Raw genomic sequence first — 18,556 nt, forward strand, 5'->3', positions numbered from 1 at the left:
CTATCTATACTTTATACTGGCAGATACATACTATTTGCACCTCAGTATTGTTGTACATTAACAGGATGCAATAATAACATTAGTGTAAATGATGATATTTATTAAAATTATAAATACTTTTAGCATTATTAAAGACTCGATAGGCACTTTACTTCCACTTTTAGAACATTTTCTTAATTTGTATTGAAAATAAATTCTAATGTGATATGTGATGGGAAAAGGCAGAAGAGTGAGCTCGGCAAAAGCCAAACTTGAACCCGGTTAATCGCGTCACAAGCTAGTTCTCCTTGCCCAACGTGTTACTGCCTATACCACTGAAGTCGTTAATCATGCACATAGTTTTTAACCTTGTGTGACATTGGAGGGCGGAGCTACTGTAAATTTGCACTTAGTAGTAGACACTCCGAATAATCTTGTTTTCCATTTGCATTAAGATTATTTTTATTACCACACTGGCAGATAATTTTACTTAAGTAAACTGCACTTAATTTAGATCCCCCCAGGAAACAAGACTAAATATCTTATATCATTTTCTTATATAGAAAATCCATCTTGATTTAAGAATTTTTAGATATTTGTACTTGAAATAAGAAAAAATACTCAGTAAGAAAAGCATTTTTGCAGTGTGAATGAATGAATGAAGTTTTTAAACATCACTTGCACTTTAAAAAGAAGGTGGAGGAGACTGACAGAAACTCTGAGTTTACCGAAGAAAACCTGCTCCTGACCAGGTTAGGTTCATAGACTAAGTTACCATGGCAACTGACTGTGAGTATAAGTTACCTCCCTTTCAGAAACGGGCTTGACCTAACCTGCTTTCTCGGGTTTGTCATACTTCCCATTCTGAAACAGAAAACCCAGAGTTTCCCTCATTTCAGGGTTAACATACTCAGAGTTTTCACTTAACCTCCTTTCTGAAACGAGCCCCTGAGCTCCACATATAAGAAATATGTAAGTAAATAAATAAGATAATATAGCAGCACATCCCCACTCCATTACCGCAATGCAACAAAAGTATAACATCATACATATGAGTACATAATGTACACTTATGCTAACACCTAAAAATTACCACCTAATTCAACTTTCAAATTTTTGAGTATAATTAAATTAGTTTCAACAAATTATTTAAAATCTTGTTTAATTGAATCTCATTAATAAATAAAGGTTTGGTTAAATAAAGGCAAACACAATTCCTTTTATTACATAAGTGCTTTATTACAAAAAATCCTCTTTATTTTAAACATTAATCATTGTGGGAATTGGGTTTCTGAATGCAAGACTGTAAAGAATACACAGATGTTAGACAAATGTATGTACTAATATTCACAACATTTGTGGCATTGATTGGAGAGAACGGATTCTGATTAGTACATTGTTGAGGAAAGTTACTTTTAAAAGTACATTACAATATTGCATTACTCCCTAAAAAAGTAACTAATTGTGTTACTTAGTTACTTTTTATGAAAAGTAATGCGTTACATTACTTTTGCATTACTTTTTCTCACCTGGGCTGGGCTTGCTTGTTTGTTTTTTTTGGCAAATGTTAAGGCCCTTTTACACCAAAAGTGAAATGAATAAGCCTCAGGCTGAAGGAAATGCATATTAACACCTGTACAGTAGAGGGCGCAGCTCAAACAAACCTTTCAGCTGTGCTGCCATTCTGGATTAAAGAAGAATAGGATACAGGAGAAGGAAGTTCAACACTCTTATTTCTAAATCTAAAGTAATTTCTGCTTAATAGTATGGTTGAATTAGATCATTAAAAGGTCAGAACCAAAGACATTGGTTAATAAAGTATACCTGTGTAACACACAGCGCACACAACACCTCTGCACTTTATTTCTCTCAACATGAGCACAGGAAAGCTGTCAGTCAATAAATGTGAAAAAGTAACTTTGATATTTTGTTGTAATTTGAAAATGTAATGTGTTACTGTACTAGTTACTTGAAAAAGTAATCTGAATATGTAACTCAAGTTACTTGTAATGCGCTACCCTCAACACTGGATTAGTATAAGATGATTAGTGATAAAAATGTAAATTACAGTGAAAAATCAAGAACAAGTCACTGGTTAAAAATCATAGACTGAGAGCATGAGCTCCTTCTGATGGTTTAGTTATGAAGAAAGTTGGAGAGCCATGATATTTCTCCTGAAAATACACAGATTTTAGACAAATGTATGTACTAATAATACTCACAACATTTGTGGCATTGATTGGAGAGAATTGACGCTGATTAGTATAAGATGATTAATGATAAAAAAGTAAGTAACAGTGAAAATCGAGAACTTAAAAAAAAAAAAAAAAAAAAAAATCACAGACTGAGCGCACGAGCTCCTTCTGATGGGGTAGTAATGAAGAAAGTTGGAGATCCATGATATTTCTCCTGTAAATACAGAGAAAAAGTATAGCACTAAGTTACAAATAATCATATATCTTAAAATATACAGTAATTTCTTTGGATGAAATTGTCAAAAGATTCACAGAGGATCTTAAACTTGTAAAAACCTGAATGTGTTTCACTGCTTTCTCCGTGGCATGAGCCTGAAGCAAAGTAACTGTGCATCCACCGAACCCTCCCCCTGTCATCCGACTCCCGAACACCCCATCCACCTCCAGTGCTGCCGACACCAGCTCGTCCAATTCTGGACAACTGACCTCGTAATTATCCCTAAGACATACAATATAAACCCCATTCAGAAAATGCATCATTAAAAGCCATTTAACCGAGAGTTACCCCCACCTATCGAACAATTGGGTTAAGCAAACAACATCTCAGTCACTGAAAAGCACTTCTAATCTTGGGATGTTTTCAAGGAGTTGACTTCTGTTAGTCTTCCAACATGATAATCTTGCTTCGACTGTAGATGTTTACCTAAGAGAATTGTGGCTCTCCACCATCAGCCTCCCAAACTCTTTGTAATCGCCTCTCTTGAGTGCCTCAGCAGCTTGCGCTGTGCGTTCGATCTCCTCAATCACATGACGTGCCCGTTGGTATGTCACACTGTCCAGTTGATCCTTGGCAGCTATGAATAAATTCAGATTTTTACAAAATATTTATATTTTATTATGAAATGACCCTGATTAAAGACATACATTATGGTGTCTGGTTAAAATCTTTATTTTTCTTACCCTCCAAATCTTTCAAAGTAGCCTCTCTCAGACTTTTCTTGCCCAAAATGGCTGCTGCGTCCTCACATTGTTTTCGTCTGGTGGGATACTCGCTGCCTGTGAGCGTATGTCTAACGTTGGAGTTAGTGATCAGGATTACAAGTCCAGGGTCAGCTAAAGGGACAGCAGTGGCTTCCAAAGATCTGAAACGATTGCATTTCATTTTAGTAATAAATATTTATTACTAATATAATAAATATATAAATATTCATTTAGTAATATATAGTTTTGATATTATTTTTGTAAATGAGCAACTAAATACAACTGATTCATTCTAATCTGACAGAAGAATACTGATTGGCAAATCAATATTCTTACCTGCAGTCAATGAGTAATGCATGGCCCTCTTTACCCAAAACAGACACAAACTGGTCCATGATGCCGCAGGGCACAGCAGCATGAGTGTGTTCAGCCTGCTGACAGGCCACTGCCTTTGCTACCTGATTCCCATCATCTGTGGAGGGGGGGAAAAGATGTTCACCAAGGCTGCATTTATTTTATCAAAAATACAGTAAAAAACAGTTATATTGTAAAATATAATATTGTAAAAATTTGTGTTCCGAAGATGAATGAAGGTCTTACGGGTGTGGAACGACATGAGGGTGAGTAATTAATGAGAGAAATTTCATTTTTGGGTGAACTAACCCATTAAATGCTTTGTATGGTATTAGTAAGTCAATTTCTCTATGGAAAAAATGAATGGGAAATTTACAGAGACCATTTAAAAAGTGTGCGACAGACGATTACCTGGACACAGCTGCTGCAGGAAGGTGTACACAGCCACTTCAAGTGAGGCTGAGCTGGAGAGTCCGCCTCCTAGTGGCACACTACTGGCTATTACAGCTCTAAAGCCAGGGATGGGCCGTGCTGTGTAAAGAGAAGAAACGACAGCAATACTATTAGGCTGGATCAGGTTCAGTTTAGAAATACATGCATGTACTCCATTCTGCAATAAGTATATATTCAATCAATGGTTACCCTCAGAGTAAGACAACAGTGTGCTCAGCAACTATTCTGCAAGTGTTGCAAGTATTGGAAACATTGCATTAAAAAGTTAATCCAAAGTTGAGTTCTCAGCATGGGCCCCTAGGGTCATATTTTGTGCTAGTGACAGACTAAATGTACACGTCCTCATTACTTCCCCCCCCTTTTTTTTTTTTTGCCAGATAGACAAAAAATGATTGCAAAAGTTTACCTCTGTAGTGCTGTACAACTCCTTTTACATAATTGGCCCAGTTTGGCTGCCCTCTTAAAAGTGGGGTCAGTTCATTTGGGAGATCAAAGTCCACCATCCTGGGCTCATCAGCAGCTTCAGTCAGAGTTAAAACAGAGCACTTCTGGCCAGAAGTTTTGCTGCCCACCATAACAGTCACCATCGGCAAGGCCTGCAACCATTCAAACAAACATTAGAAAACATGATTATTCCTATCACAATTTTTTATTAATGAGGAGAGTTGAAAGGGTGTAAATTGACCACGCTTGTCAATCTTTTTATCTAAAATAGAAAGTATTATCAAGGATGTGTAAGGACAGTCCATAATTTCCATTGTTCAGATATCAGTTCTGCAAGACAAGATACTTTGCATATCGGACAAAGATAAAACATGTCATAAATTTGACCTAACACAAGTCTCTTGACATTAGTGCTGGGAAGTCTGATTAATTTCCGGGAACCAGTTCTTTCGAACAGTTTGGTTTAAATGATCGGATCATGTCAACGCTGCATAATAACGTCATCACAAGTTTCATCAAAAGCTCAATTTTCCCTCCCAATTACATTTTTATTAATAAGGATGTTGCAATTGTATGTGCCCCACTTCAGCTGCTTCCATGATTAAGCTCAAAGTCACTTTTCGTTTCAAAAGAACGATTCATGCTACTTTGCGTCAAATATGGCCACTCAAAAATCACACGAGAATGCGTATCAGTAGTATGCGAGTGTAATCTCGTAGAATATATACGCCAAAATGAGTTTATAGCATATAATACGCTTGGTAGTCTTGGGCATAGATATACATAATAAAGGCTAGATGTCTTACGGCGGAGTCTCTAACGTCATCACCGGCGGCCATCTTGTCACAGGCAAGCTTTCTGGCGGGCTCTGTGGTACCTGATGTAAGGTGAGTGATCTGCATGATCACAAATACTCTTATGTCGCTGAAATCTTGATGGATTTACAAATGGTTTGGTTTCTTACAAACGATGCTTGAACATGTTGAAATTGCAGCTTTTCTTTTCGAAAAACGACTTAATCGTGCAGCATAGTTGTGTATCACGGCTACTTGCGCAAGTTATCAAAGCTGAGACCACAATCGAGCTGTTCAATTATATAGGTTTTACTGACACCAATAACGATTTTATGACAACTAATCTTTTGTCTAAATTACAATCTTTGTGGATGTGGTTGTAGTTATTAGCTGGCTAATAACAAGAAGCTTTGAGTGAGACCTAGTAGTTACAGTTTAGCTGCTACCCAGCAATTTTACATCAGTGGGAGAGGCAGAATTGCTCTTTCTTTTCAATATAACTTAAGTTGCACATGATTTCCAATCGGTTTGGTTTGTTAAAAACATCTTACATTATGATACAGGAAATTGCTGGCTTTATAGGAGAAGATGCCAGACTTTTGTGCAGCCTACGGATGCTCCAATCACCGTAGTCTCAAAACGAGAGCCCGTGGGATCACCTTTCACCTGTAAGATATGACAATATTATGATTATATTTGGGATAATCGTTAGTTACTTAGTGGATGTATGTACAATATAGGTCCTGTTACACAGGAACAGCGGGGCTATGACATAATAGTATTACAAGATTGTTGTTGACCCAAAGCTTTTTACAAGTTTGTTTACACAATCGCAGAATGTTTCTTTTGGACACCTTTTTTTTTCTTTTTTTTTTTGGAACAGTGATCTCTGAAGTAGGCACAGTGCAATGTCGAGGGGAAAAGCCTAGTAAATGGCCCAACCCTGAAGAAGTTAAAATAAACGTAATAATTCAAATTATTTTATTATAATAGTAATATTCATATTATAAAAGTGTATATATATCTCATGTTGCCATTCTGTACACTGAGTTTTAGTAGCCTGTATATTGATTTAACATAAATACCTTGTGCGTGTGTATATTCATTGCACCTATCTGTTCTGTTCAATGTTATTTTCATATGTAAGTCCATGGTTATAATTATTCATAAGTATGCAGTGTCATAAGTACATCTCTGACGTTTATAACAAACCAAACAGTTTGAAAATCGGTAGAAAATTGAGCAAGTTATGGTTATTTAAAAAGTACATGCACCATTAAAACACAATGTTACGAGTGAGCGAGCTGACTGTTACAAGATGGCCGCCAGGTGCGGACGTCGACCTCCATTGGCCAGCAAGCGCGGACGAGTCATCTAGCCTTTATTATGTATATCTATGGTCTTGGGTAGGATTAGTGGTGTGGGGTTCGTGCCCATTGTACGCCAAGTGCGTATCATATGCACGCTAAAACTCATTTTGGCGTATGTATTCTACGAGGTTACACGCACATACGCATTGATACGCAATGAGAATAGGTTCCAATAATTACTTTACAGCATATTACATTTTTCTTTTATTTATACTTTACCAGCACTTGCTGTTAAATAGGAGTTAGTCATGAAAGTGTCATTACCATTGGGAGGACAAATCCTTCATTATAATCGGTGTGTTCTCCGATTAAATTCACACGTCCTGGGGCGCAAACTGCAACATTTGCATCATCTCCGTCAAATGTTTCCCGGTACACACGACGAGCTTCAGAAACTAAATCTGCAACTTTTTTAACTGGACAAATGTTTGCCATTGTGGCGCAATATTTCAGTTACTTCTCGTGAAAAACAAAGTAATTCTATGTTTTCGACAGATTCCCGTTAGCTGAAGTCATGCAATTTAAATCACGAAGCAACTCATTTACAGCAGTCAATAAGCGATATAAGGCGAATGGAACTGAATTAATCCATACAGTTCATATAAAAAAACAGAAACCAGCAAGTCATGTGCAGATACTTCCTATAACCGTCCTGTCCTGATTGGTGCAAAAAGTCATATGACACGTTTCTCAACACGCTGCAGTGGCAAGGTTCAAACCAACACTGTAAGAAAAAGGCAAATATCCATGAAATTTTATTTTCAGACCAAGATCGGATTATAAGAACACGTGCTTGGACATACAAATAAGATGTTTTAGATTATTGCCTAGGTACAAGTTATTGCCTTGACGACTCTTCATAAATTTTAAGGTATCAATAAAACATTAAAGCTCCATTTAAGACATTCATTAAGGGTGATGTTTTCACACACACACACACACACACACACACACACACACACACACACACACACTAAACTGTTAGAACTGTTTACAAAACACTTTATTAACAGTTTTCACAGGCTCCTCACAATAGCTTATTATTTGTGACACATTTCTCCTACAGTAACCTTGCCAATGAAACAAAAATAGATCACATTACATTTTTGGACATAATACATAAAATGGATTTACATTGATGAAATGTATGGCACTATCCCTACAAATGCAGCTTTAGGGTCTTGTATCATATTTTAAGTGTTTTAAACCTTTAAACCATCAAATACTTTTGGAAACAAAAATAATTTGTTTCATTTTGATGCATATAAAACAACAGTGTATGTATAAAACATTGCATAATCTTTAAGAGGATCTAAAAATACTAACATTCATTGAGTGTCATTTACTCTTTTATACAGTGAGACAACAGGACGTATTGCTAACCAACAGTTCTTACACAAATCCATCCAAACCACCTCTATAAACAAACAGTGAAGTTTGTTAACATCATCACATTACATTCTCATGTATTACACACGTTTTATTTGAATTCATGCGAATAATGAATTCTCTGGGCTACTGATTATTTCCTTTTCAATCCGTGGAACCTTTCCTGCCCTTAGCCCTTAACTGTCTTTGAGGTCTTGGCTTTGGCAGGCTTGACAGGTTTCTCACTTGTTTCTTTGAGTTCAAACTCCTCGGTTTCCTCTGTGCTGTTATTCTTGTCCACTTTCACCTTACGTAGTTTCTGCTTTCCCTTCACAGGAGCAGAGAAGGTAAGCGAGGCTTTATTAAATTCTAAGGGAAAGATCCCCACGTCCCCATCAAAGCGGTTCTTGGCCACCTGAAGGGACCTTCGGCCAGGACATGTCACCAACTTCTTCTCTTGAAGGATGAGCACGTTATCTGCCTCTTGACTGGCCTAATATGAGGAAAACTATACATTAGACCTGGTAGATGTTTTTATAGTAGTAGTAGTAGTATAGATTTTAAAGCCATGTCATAATCTGAGGCTATCTTCATTACAAAAAATACAAGAGTTGCATTAATACAATAAAAATAAAAACCAAACAAAAAGAAAAGAAAAATACAGCAGTTAAGATTATATAAGATGTTTTATATTTACATATCATAAAAATTCTAAAACCTTTTCTGGTAAAATCTTACTAAACAAGTCCTTAAGTGAGTTTACTACATAAAAAGTATATTTTCTTCTAAATGGAAACTAGGCATATACATGTGAAAATCTGTATACACTGTTTACTCAACTACAGTTGCAGAGGAATAAACATCCAAACATGGTCTTTATCTACCAACCTTGGCTGTGCCAAAGATGGATGCTGTCTGCAGTTCTTTATCATCCTCTTCTTTCCGAGGGTGGATAATTAAAGTCACGTGACAGCAGCTGTTTGTGGCAAACTTCCTGAAGGCTCCAATTATGTGGTCTTGTACTGCAAATCTGAGGGAAAAGAAAAAAAACATTTGTAAGAATACATTACTATTATTTGTAATCCATATATTATATATATATATATATATATATAAAAATTATAAATAAATGTTCCCACATATTTGGGGCAATTGTAATTAGCTGTTTAAAGGGTTAGTTCACCCAAAAATGAAAAATTCCTTTCCTTTTCCTTTCCTCTCTTCTGCCTTCGTTCATCTTCAGAACACAAATTAAGATATTTTTGTTGAAATCCGATGGCTCAGTGAGGCCTGCATAGCCAGCAATGACATTTCCTCTCTCAAGATCCATAAAGGTACTAAAAACATATTTAAATCAGCTCATGTGAGTACAGTGGTTCAATATTAATATTATAAAGCGATGAGAATATGATTCTCGAATCATGATTCGACACGCTGATTCATAACGCTCCGAAGCTTCAGGAAGCAGTGTTTTGAAATCGGCCATCACTATATAAGTCGTTATTTTGCTTTTTTGCTTTTCAAAAATATTCTCGTCGCTTTATAATATTAATACTGAACCACTGTACTCACATGAACTGATTTAAATATGTTTTTAGTACATGGAGGCCTCACTGAGCCATCGGATTTCAACAAAAAATATCTTAATTTGCGTTCTGAAGATTAACGAAGGTCTTACGGGTGTGGAACAGCATGAAAGTGAGTAATAAATGACATTATTTTCATTTTTTTGTGAACTAACCCTTTAAGTGGTAAGGAGGATTTAAAAAAAATAATTTTATAGAAATCTGACTCAGAAAAAAAAAAATCAAGCTGAAGAAATATATAATATGATAACGGAGTATAACTAGAAAAATGAATATTGACTATAGAATTTCCATGACCATTCAAGATTTCATTCATTTCCATGACTTTTCCAAGCATGGTAATCCCACTTTTGAAATTCCTCTATGTTTCCATGATTTTTTTCAGGACCATGGGAGCTCTGAATAAATAGCATATTAAAAATGTTGCCTCACTTGTCCAGAGACAGGTTCTCTTGGCCCATCATAAACTGCAGGTTGTCGATGATCACATGACTGATGTCATACAGGTAAACAGCATGCTGCATGGTATCCAAAACAGTCCTGCACAGGGACAAAAATAGCAGCTCATATTTAAAGACCATGATAAGAAGCTGGTCCTCTACAAAAGGAAAATATCAAAATCATTCCAGTGTTTTTTTTTAAATGTAAAAGCCTATATTAAAAATCCATAAGACTTGCAATACAATACCTATTTACAATAAAAAGAATGGAATGGCAGTGATTTACTTGATGTTCTGCTGTCCATGGAAGGTCATAAAGTAGAGAGGCAGGTCCTCAAACTTATCAGCCCACATGTCATATTGGTCCAGGTTCTCCTCCAGCCTTTGCTTGGCAAACTGGGTCAGCATAATTTTGGCCAGGCGCACATTGTTGATTTCAAAGCTGCCCCATAATGTGTTGACACCCTGCATGCACAGATCTAGAGCACACTCACTGATGAAGGTGGTCTTTCCACTGCCTGTGGGACCTACATATACAAATATACACATAAAAATAAATACAAAAATTATATTTATGTAATATTTATTGTTTATATAATATTCATGCACATATTTTATTTTTATATTTTACACATTTATATAATAATGAAAATAATAATTTTTATAAATATTATTATTTTGCATTTTTATATTTATTTAATATTTAATTTTTTTTTTTTTTTTTTTAAGAAAAATGGTTAGAGTGCAATTAAGAAATACAAAGCAATCCTGTGTTGACTGTACCAGTAAAAACTGTCAGCTCCCCCTTGCGATGACCTTTAAGGATTCGATTAAGCTCAAGGAATCGAGACCACTGTATCCCAGCCACCTGCTCCACATTAGCCATTTCCCCGTACACATCCTCCCGTAACTGTTTGAAGGACACAATGGACTTGTGGGCAGCAGGGATGGAAGCCTTGACAATTCGCACCAAGTTTCTGCCCTGGGCCAAAGCCTCACTGGGGCACGGCTGAAACTCCCCTGGCCGAATCAGAGAGCAGCGTTTCAGTCCAAGTTTCCTGGAGAATATTTTTGAGGCTTCCCAGGAGCGCATATCTCCCCCCAGCCACAGTGTGACTTTCTTGAATTGCTCAAGATAAGGCAGGAGGATCGGGGGCAGACAGCTTACACCCCGCGGCAAGGCCAAAGACGGAAGACCGGTCACCTGACTCACTGCCATGCTGTCCACCTCACGTCCCGTGAGCACAACCTCACCATCTTTCCGTCCTATTAAAGGCAGGCCGAAGAGGTTGTGGTACCTGGAGACTTTTGGAACCGTGGCTTCAGTGTAGACCACCTGTCTGTCATCTTTCGTGGCAGCAGAAAGCAATTTAACACCCCGGAGGCTCGAGTCACGTCCACTAAACCAGGGGAACACCAAACTCTTGGTGGGTTTGAAGAACCTGACCCCAAATTTCTTCAGTGTGGCATTGGTGAGTTTACCGATCTGGAACATGGTTTTAACAAGCTGAACTTCCTCCTCCATGAGGTCAGAAAAAGGCACAGAGCTGCTCCATATTCTTTGCACCTCCTTCATCTCCATCTCTCTTTCTTCTTGCTCCTCCAAGCTCTCAGGAAACCCCAGCAGCACATTAGGGCTGATGGACGTCTGACCCTCATTCAACATCACCTCAATGCAATCCTGGAGATCCTCCCAGCTCCCCTCCACTAAAGTCTCTTTACACAGAAACTGTCCGGTGGTTTTATCGATAAACAGCGAGTAGTTCTCTCTTCCAGATCCCTCAGGTGCTGGTTCCAGAAAAATACTAGAAGCATGTAAGCAGCTGTAGCCATCATGGAAAGGGATATCTTTAGAACGAAGATACTGCTTGATATCAGTCACTGTGAGGGGCTGGACAGGGAAATCGATGATAGATTTTGCATCTTTTCTCAATGTTCTGCAGAAATATAAGGCAACAGCGGGTCTTAATCGCTTTTCAAAACAATGCTTTTCAAAAGAGTTCTTCAGGACTGGCCTAAAGCATGGCTGGTAAAAAGATAGATATCTCCAGGGAGGAAGATGAGAGGGTTTACAAGGACTACAGCCCGTCCCCTGCAAGAGACAGCCTGCCCCCCTGAGAAACCTGCTCCTCCACATTTGCTGTTAATTCAGGACATCAGACCTGCATTGATTATAGAAAATTTGCACAATTACAATATGCAGTTTAAAAAATGTGGCTGAAACAAAACAAGAAAAACACTTAGATGGGATCATGAAAATGTACTGCATAACAGCAATAATATATAAATACATATATTATTAATGCATTATTGCAAATGTCATAAAACTCTAATTCGTATATATTTTCATATATGAATGCACATTAACTATTCTAATGCTTACTAGGGATTTATTAATTAGACTTGTTATAAAGCGTCACCAAAAAATAACTGTATACCGTATATGCATGACCCCTAACGTTATTATTCAACAATTATGTATGTGTATCCATAAAATTAATAAAGCCAGTGAAAAGAAACATTGGCGGGAAATATGTACAAGAAACGCATATACCGTAAACGTGACATAAACTTACAAAACTATAAGAAGGGCGCCAAACTGTTATCTTGCGTCTGCATGTCCCACTGAACACGAGGTCCGAACTCCAAAATACTTCCGTGTGAAACATGAAACTCTTGTCGTAGTGTGTCAAAACAAAGCGAATTAGACTGTGAAGCTTCAAATCGTAATAAACACGTCTTTATAAATAAGTAAGCTGTCACGGTCAAATAATTTGTTATAAAGTTGTTGGGAACTTTCTGTTTGTTACAAAGGTATATTTCAGTCACATCTGATGCGCAGCTTCTATTTCCACCCGGACGACAATTTGTAACGTACCTGACATTACACATGTCTTCTGTAGGCTGTCCTCTAAATCTAATAATTTAAAATTACTCTAACCAATTCTGAGCAATCAAAGAGTAAGTTGAACTGAATGTAGGAACTCTGAAGAGGTGGACATGACTGCTCGAGGAACACCGAGTCGTTTTTTACAAAGCGTTCTTCACAATGGAGTGGGTCGCTATGTTTGTCAGCTAAAGCGAATATCTCTGATCTTCTCAAAGAAAGGACAGGGCTCTTTAGGAGTCAGGTGGGTTTATCATGTGTCGATCGTGTATAATAACATTGTACATAGACTACCCATAGAATATTCACGTTGTATGGACAGTGAATATCTGATTATTTGTTGTATTTTTTTTCTTTTTTAGTTAGTATGTCCGAGATAATATAATATAACATAACATAATGGATCATATAACGTTTTAATATTCAAAAATAAAATGTAAATTGTCTGGGGCTTAATGATAGAAAAATGTGAATATTTATTTAAGTATGTGACATTTTATGTATTTTTTAATTTGAAATCTGTTACATTTTTTTTAAATTAAAAAAAAAAATGAAATTTTGCTGTTGTTTAGTATATGTAATACAGTTCATGTTACAAATATTTTGAGGTAATTTAATTTATGTACCACGTTTCAGTGAGATCATTTGACATTGTGCATAATTTGTGTCGCTTATTGTAAATTATTTATTTCTAATGATATATATTCCTCCAGGGATTTCATTGAGGAAGGTGTGGTGGATTTTGCCAAAAATAACCCAGGAACTGTGATTTACGTCTCTCCTCAGTCCTGCAGAATTCCTAAAATAGTAGCCGAATATTGTAAGTCTGACCTTCTGTGATGTTTTATTCAAATGTTTTAATCTGCAGGCTTACAGGTTCACCATATTGTTGTTTCCTGCAGTATTGACTAAATGTTTATACAATTTGAAGTTGTCAAATATATATTAAATACCAGTGTACTTACTGTTTTTATTTGATCTGTGCAGTGAACGGTAATGTGAAGGAGGAGACGGTCACCAACAAAACATCGCAGCAAATTGCCGAACTTATAACCAAGATGTCTAACCAGTCAGGACTGGACATCATCCGCATTCGAAAACCTTTCCACACAGACAGTCCCAGTATCCAGGGCCAGTGGCACCCCTTTACAAATCGACCCCCCAGCATCGAGCCAGTGGGCCGACAGACAAAATAAGGACTTTGCTTTGTATTTATTTCCTAATTGCTGTGCTGACCTGTTGGATGAGCTGTGAATTTCCTCTGCCACAGCACAAAAATCAACACAAATTCAACAGTACTATGATAATTTAGATGTTTTAAGCAGTGAACTGTTACTTGACTGTTAAAGATAATATTTTCTGTTTGATGAATTACAACAGATTATTTGTGGCTTGATAAAGTTTATACAGCAATTAAATTCCTTATAAGATGCCCATCCACTGAGAAATATAACTGTTGCCACTGGGAAATAAATTTTTGAACCTAAAATGCTTTTGTTCCTGATTTATTTTGACATTATTGCACAAGTTTAGATGTCAAGCTACACCCATGCATAGCTATTTTTGTTTCCCCAAAAAAAAACTTTCAGTGAAAAGTTATTAAAAGAACATTTTTTTTTCTTTGTGTACATTTTAACCCTTTCACACATAGGTCATTAGAGCGCATAGCTAATTAAAAGCCATTTTTCTTGTGTATGCATTGGCATAGTTGCATATCAAACACTACAGTGGATTCTAGTGGATCGTCCTATACACTGACACCAAGTGGCAAGCCGTTGTATGTGATTTTTTTTTTTCTCCAAACAAAGAAATTCAGAAATGCCAAGTTGCTCTGGAATATCCATCCATTCCTTATATCCTAGGACAGTGGTTCTCAAACTTTTTAGAGTGGAGAACGTTACCCCCTGAAGGGATTACAATCCTTCTGCGTACCCCCTCTCTTCCACTTAGACTGCAGTCACACCTTTTCCATTAAGGGACAATATTTGCCCCCTAAATTGATTTTCCAGTGCATATTTTTAACTTTATGAATAACTTTATACAATAAATAATGTTTAAATAAAAAATGTTCAATAGAGAAATATGCAATGATGGTAAAACAAAATGATACTTTTAAATATTAAACTAAAACCACCAGTATGTGGCAGCAAGTCACTGTTTTTATGAGTGAGTCATCGAGTCATTCATTCAGTAACGAAGCAAGTGGCTGTGAATGAATCATTGAATCATTGACTCTCACGATTCATTCAAAGCCGCAGCCGCATTCGTGTTGTAGTTCTGCTGTGGTTTTCGTTAAATAGAGTAAATACTGACAGTACTGTGTTTAAAATGTACGTTTTGTTTTTTGACCTGTTGTATAATAATGTCACGTTTGCAGTCGTGGATATTTTGGAACAATTGCATTCTTGCTCGTTATCAACACTAAATACAAGAACTAACACAAGGTATGTTTTTGCATCGAAGAAAGTTTGCGTCTTAAATCGATATCAATCCACTATCTTTGTCTGTATTTGTTCTTCATTCGAGTAAGTGCTAAATCCCCACTTTTACAAAGATGCATTGTCGAGAACGGCAGTAATTTAGCGCGATTTGAGGCAGCGGACTGCTCGCAATCTATCATGCTGCTTCTGTGGATGCAGTCATTTTTGACTGCAAAACATGAGGTAATTTGATTAAATGTAATGGATTTATGGCATTTTGCCAGTTAGAAACACATGCTCGGTTTTAATATTATTTTAAGGTATGGTAGAGTTAAATGAACTACTCAGCATTTTGTTCGCGTACGTACCCCCAGGGATAGGCCTACGCGTACCCCAGTTTGAGAACCACTGTCCTAGGAGACTCTTGCAGGTAAAAAAAAAAAAATGTTGTAACATCAAATAACATCTAAGGAGTCATATCACTGTTAAATTTTCCAAGTATTGATTTTAGATTGGGAGGACATTCTGATTAATAATCTGTCCGCTAAATTGGACATCATGCATCACTAGCTATATTTCAGCTACAATTCATGCTATTACTGTGACTGTTGTTCTTGAAAATACTTAAAGGGTTAGTTCACCCAAAAATGAAAATTCTGTCATTAATTTCTCACCCTCATGTTGTTCCACACCTGTAAGACCTTTGTTCATCTTCGGTAATTAAGTGCTGTTTATGGGGGAGTCAGAGAGCCATCGGATTTCATCAAAAACATCTTAATTTGCGTCAGAAGGTGTGGAACGAAATGAGGGACAGAATTTTCATTTTTGGGTGAACTAACTCTTTAATATGCAGTAACTTTTTTAGCTGTAAATAAATGTATTTGTGTTATTAGATTGTAATTTGCAGTTACGTAAAAAAAGTAATTTGATTGCGTAAAGCATGTTACTTGTAATGCATTGCTTTACTACATCAAAAAAGTAATCTGATTACGTAATGCATGTTACTTGTAATGCATTACCCCAACACTGCTCATTTCAGCTGAGATTTAAAAACAGTGGAAAAAAGTTTTTCCACTGTCAGAAAACATAAATAGATCAATGTAGATTCCAGTCTGAGGTTTTCTCAGAGAGGAGAGCTAAATTTGTCCATTTTGAACATAATCAGAATTATCAGCTAATAAGGGTAAATCACCATACTCTAGTAGATTGGAGGGAGCGTGAGCGTTATCTATGTAGTCTGAGTTGGGTTTCCACAGAGTTGTACCGAGGTCTTATGTTCGGATATCAAAGACATGCAACGTTCAACTTGTATGAAGTTCTTCTCTGTCTGCTGGTCAAATGGCAACAAACTCAATTGCGTTTGCAATAATTGAAGCTGTATTATATATATTTTTTATATATTTGATAGTTTTCACATGATTTTATATTATTTTATTTTATTAAATGGTTTGTTATTACTGTGCTATTACTGTATTATGTTTAATACAGTATCTCTTTAGGTAAAACAAAAAACACATACTGTCCACTCAAGTGGACATCTGAAAATCTCTTTGTAAATTGGGTAAAAAAAAAAAAAATTCAAAGATCAATAAGAAAATAAGAAAAATTCTAAGATCAATAAAAACACGTAGGGAAAAAAATCCTAACCGTGGTTATCATAATCCATGCATGAAAGGGTTAATAAACTAAGAACCATTTTCCACTATAAAGAACGTTTTGTGCAATAGAAAGTTTGCTTGGATGCTAAAGGTTCTTCATGGAACCATTAATGCCAATAAAGAACCAGAAAACTATTCTTGACAGAATAATTTTGAACTTTGTCAGTAATAAGTCAAGGTATCTCATCTTTGTTAAAAAAAAAAAAATAAATTAATTTATTGAATGATTTTGCAGGCCCATTACAATGGTGACAACTGGCAGCTGTTACACAGAACAGAAATTTGGGGTCAGAAAGTACAGGAAATCATACTATAGCAAGGCTGTAACCACATATTTCTGATTTTGTGGAGGAACAAATGTAATACTTTTAGAATAGACCATTAAAAAAGCCTCATTGGTTGATTATTAATCTGAATATTAGGGGAAGAAGTGTTTCCCCCTCAATATCTATGTTGGTTATAGTCGTGTTGATTGCAGAAGCTGAGAAACCGACATGCATTGTGTGCGTTTAATCTACTCTGACAGCGACACAAAGCTTAAGGACACGGGAGAAATGCTTTTCTCACTCCCACGTATTACTGGCAAAAAAGCAATAAACACAGTATGCCACAGACCTTGATCAGGTTGGGGGCAGGAACATTAGAATATGTTGGCTGTAATCAGTATCAACAGTTTTGGCACTTAATTTTTTTTAATGTTAAACTCTGTTAACAAAACGTTACTGACTACTACGGGTAACATTCAGTGCACAATATGACTTCGGTAAGCTTAGTTGTTTTCTTGCGGCTGCAGCTCGAACAGCAAGGTAGAACAACTGAGTTTCCACAGAGATGGATTGGTTGCTGGGTAGTCACCTAGCAAGATATCCTGAGGCTGGGCATCTAATCAATGTAAGCCATGTTTTAATGAATCAGTTCACAAGAGGGAAGTATATTTATTATGTCCCATTTATTACAACCAGATGAGACTAGGGCTCTGATCACATCTTTTCTCCCCAGTGAAAACTAGCTTGACCTATTATGTGGATTAAAGAAAGTTCTAAATTAAGAGCTGTGTTGCTAAGTAACGGATACATGGGGGACATACCAACAGGCCCGATACAGATGGGGATCTGGTTAAAATCTCCTACTGTGACAGTCAGAGGTTTCTTTCTTGCATGCACAATGATCTTCAACCTTTGGGGTGCACAAGTACAGAAGCAGTGACAATGATTATAAATGCTTTAATAGGATGTACACATCAGATATCATTTTGTAAGTATAAGCTCTAAAATATTGAACCAATATGTACGCGAATACACACCGTGACTGACGTGTAAGCATAGCAAAAACTTTGGGAAAATATTAAGTGCAAAACGTTTTGTACGATTATAGGGAAGGCAGTGGATATTCACAAACACAAAGACAACAAACCGCTAATATTTCAATCATGATGAATCACAGTTTATAACTAGAAGTACACCATAGGTATTGTAATGATGGGTCGAATGCGTGAGGATCCATTTGCAGCTTGTTTATTAAAAGTACTTACAGAGTAGACAGGGCAAAGGCAGAGACACTAACAGGGACAGGCAATGGTCGAGGCAGGCGGCAGACAAGCAGAGTAAAGTCACAGGCAATGGTCAGG

The 18,556-nt window shown here is 36.7% G+C and overlaps 3 protein-coding genes across 4 annotated transcripts; 1 reads left to right on the forward strand and 2 right to left on the reverse strand.

Moving 5' to 3' along the window:
• Positions 1–1,197: 1,197 nt before the first annotated feature.
• galk1 (galactokinase 1) lies at positions 1,198–7,237 on the reverse strand. Of its 2 annotated transcripts, XM_051914855.1 has the most exons (9): positions 6,835–7,072; positions 5,752–5,866; positions 4,369–4,558; positions 3,921–4,040; positions 3,492–3,627; positions 3,135–3,316; positions 2,878–3,028; positions 2,511–2,673; positions 1,198–2,388 (listed from the first exon to the last, which is right to left on the reverse strand). In XM_051914855.1, exons 3-9 carry the CDS (start codon positions 4,547–4,549, stop codon positions 2,317–2,319), a joined length of 1,005 nt encoding a protein of 334 aa, XP_051770815.1. In that variant the 5' UTR covers positions 4,550–4,558; positions 5,752–5,866; positions 6,835–7,072; the 3' UTR covers positions 1,198–2,316. The 2 variants fall into 2 exon arrangements, with proteins under 2 accessions (XP_051770815.1, XP_051770814.1); XM_051914854.1 differs by lacking the exon at positions 5,752–5,866 and having other exon boundaries at positions 6,835–7,237.
• Positions 7,238–7,555: 318 nt separating this feature from the next.
• Positions 7,556–12,786, reverse strand: twnk (twinkle mtDNA helicase). Its single transcript, XM_051914856.1, has 6 exons — positions 12,541–12,786; positions 10,748–12,126; positions 10,251–10,491; positions 9,957–10,064; positions 8,827–8,968; positions 7,556–8,431 (listed from the first exon to the last, which is right to left on the reverse strand). The coding sequence occupies exons 2-6, from the start codon at positions 12,099–12,101 to the stop codon at positions 8,129–8,131; spliced, it is 2,148 nt and encodes a 715-aa protein (XP_051770816.1). The 5' UTR covers positions 12,102–12,126; positions 12,541–12,786; the 3' UTR covers positions 7,556–8,128.
• Positions 12,787–12,818: 32 nt separating this feature from the next.
• mrpl43 (mitochondrial ribosomal protein L43) lies at positions 12,819–14,340 on the forward strand. Its single transcript, XM_051914858.1, has 3 exons — positions 12,819–13,095; positions 13,565–13,671; positions 13,839–14,340. The coding sequence occupies exons 1-3, from the start codon at positions 12,965–12,967 to the stop codon at positions 14,045–14,047; spliced, it is 447 nt and encodes a 148-aa protein (XP_051770818.1). The 5' UTR covers positions 12,819–12,964; the 3' UTR covers positions 14,048–14,340.
• Positions 14,341–18,556: the final 4,216 nt, after the last annotated feature.

This window comes from Ctenopharyngodon idella, chromosome 12, assembly GCF_019924925.1.
Source record: "Ctenopharyngodon idella isolate HZGC_01 chromosome 12, HZGC01, whole genome shotgun sequence".
NCBI lineage: Eukaryota > Metazoa > Chordata > Actinopteri > Cypriniformes > Xenocyprididae > Ctenopharyngodon > Ctenopharyngodon idella.

Bases quoted from the DNA above. Each gene is read 5' to 3' on its own strand.
- galk1 (XM_051914854.1), bottom strand. From the start codon at position 7,005: ATGGCAAACATTTGTCCAGTTAAAAAAGTTGCAGATTTAGTTTCTGAA. The intron at 3,628-3,920 runs GTAATCGTCTGT...CCCCCTCCACAG, and splicing joins CCTGCAGCAGCTGTGTCCAG to ATGATGGGAATCAGGTAGCA. The intron at 2,674-2,877 runs GTAAACATCTAC...TGTATGTCTTAG, and splicing joins GAGAGCCACAATTCTCTTAG to GGATAATTACGAGGTCAGTT.
- twnk (XM_051914856.1), bottom strand. From the start codon at position 12,101: ATGTGGAGGAGCAGGTTTCTCAGGGGGGCAGGCTGTCTCTTGCAGGGG. The intron at 10,492-10,747 runs GTACAGTCAACA...TTGTATATGTAG, and splicing joins GGAGCTGACAGTTTTTACTG to GTCCCACAGGCAGTGGAAAG. The intron at 10,065-10,250 runs GTAAATCACTGC...GTCCCTGTGCAG, and splicing joins CATGGACAGCAGAACATCAA to GACTGTTTTGGATACCATGC.
- mrpl43 (XM_051914858.1), top strand. From the start codon at position 12,965: ATGACTGCTCGAGGAACACCGAGTCGTTTTTTACAAAGCGTTCTTCAC. The intron at 13,096-13,564 runs GTGGGTTTATCA...ATATTCCTCCAG, and splicing joins CAGGGCTCTTTAGGAGTCAG to GGATTTCATTGAGGAAGGTG. The intron at 13,672-13,838 runs GTAAGTCTGACC...TGATCTGTGCAG, and splicing joins TAAAATAGTAGCCGAATATT to TGAACGGTAATGTGAAGGAG.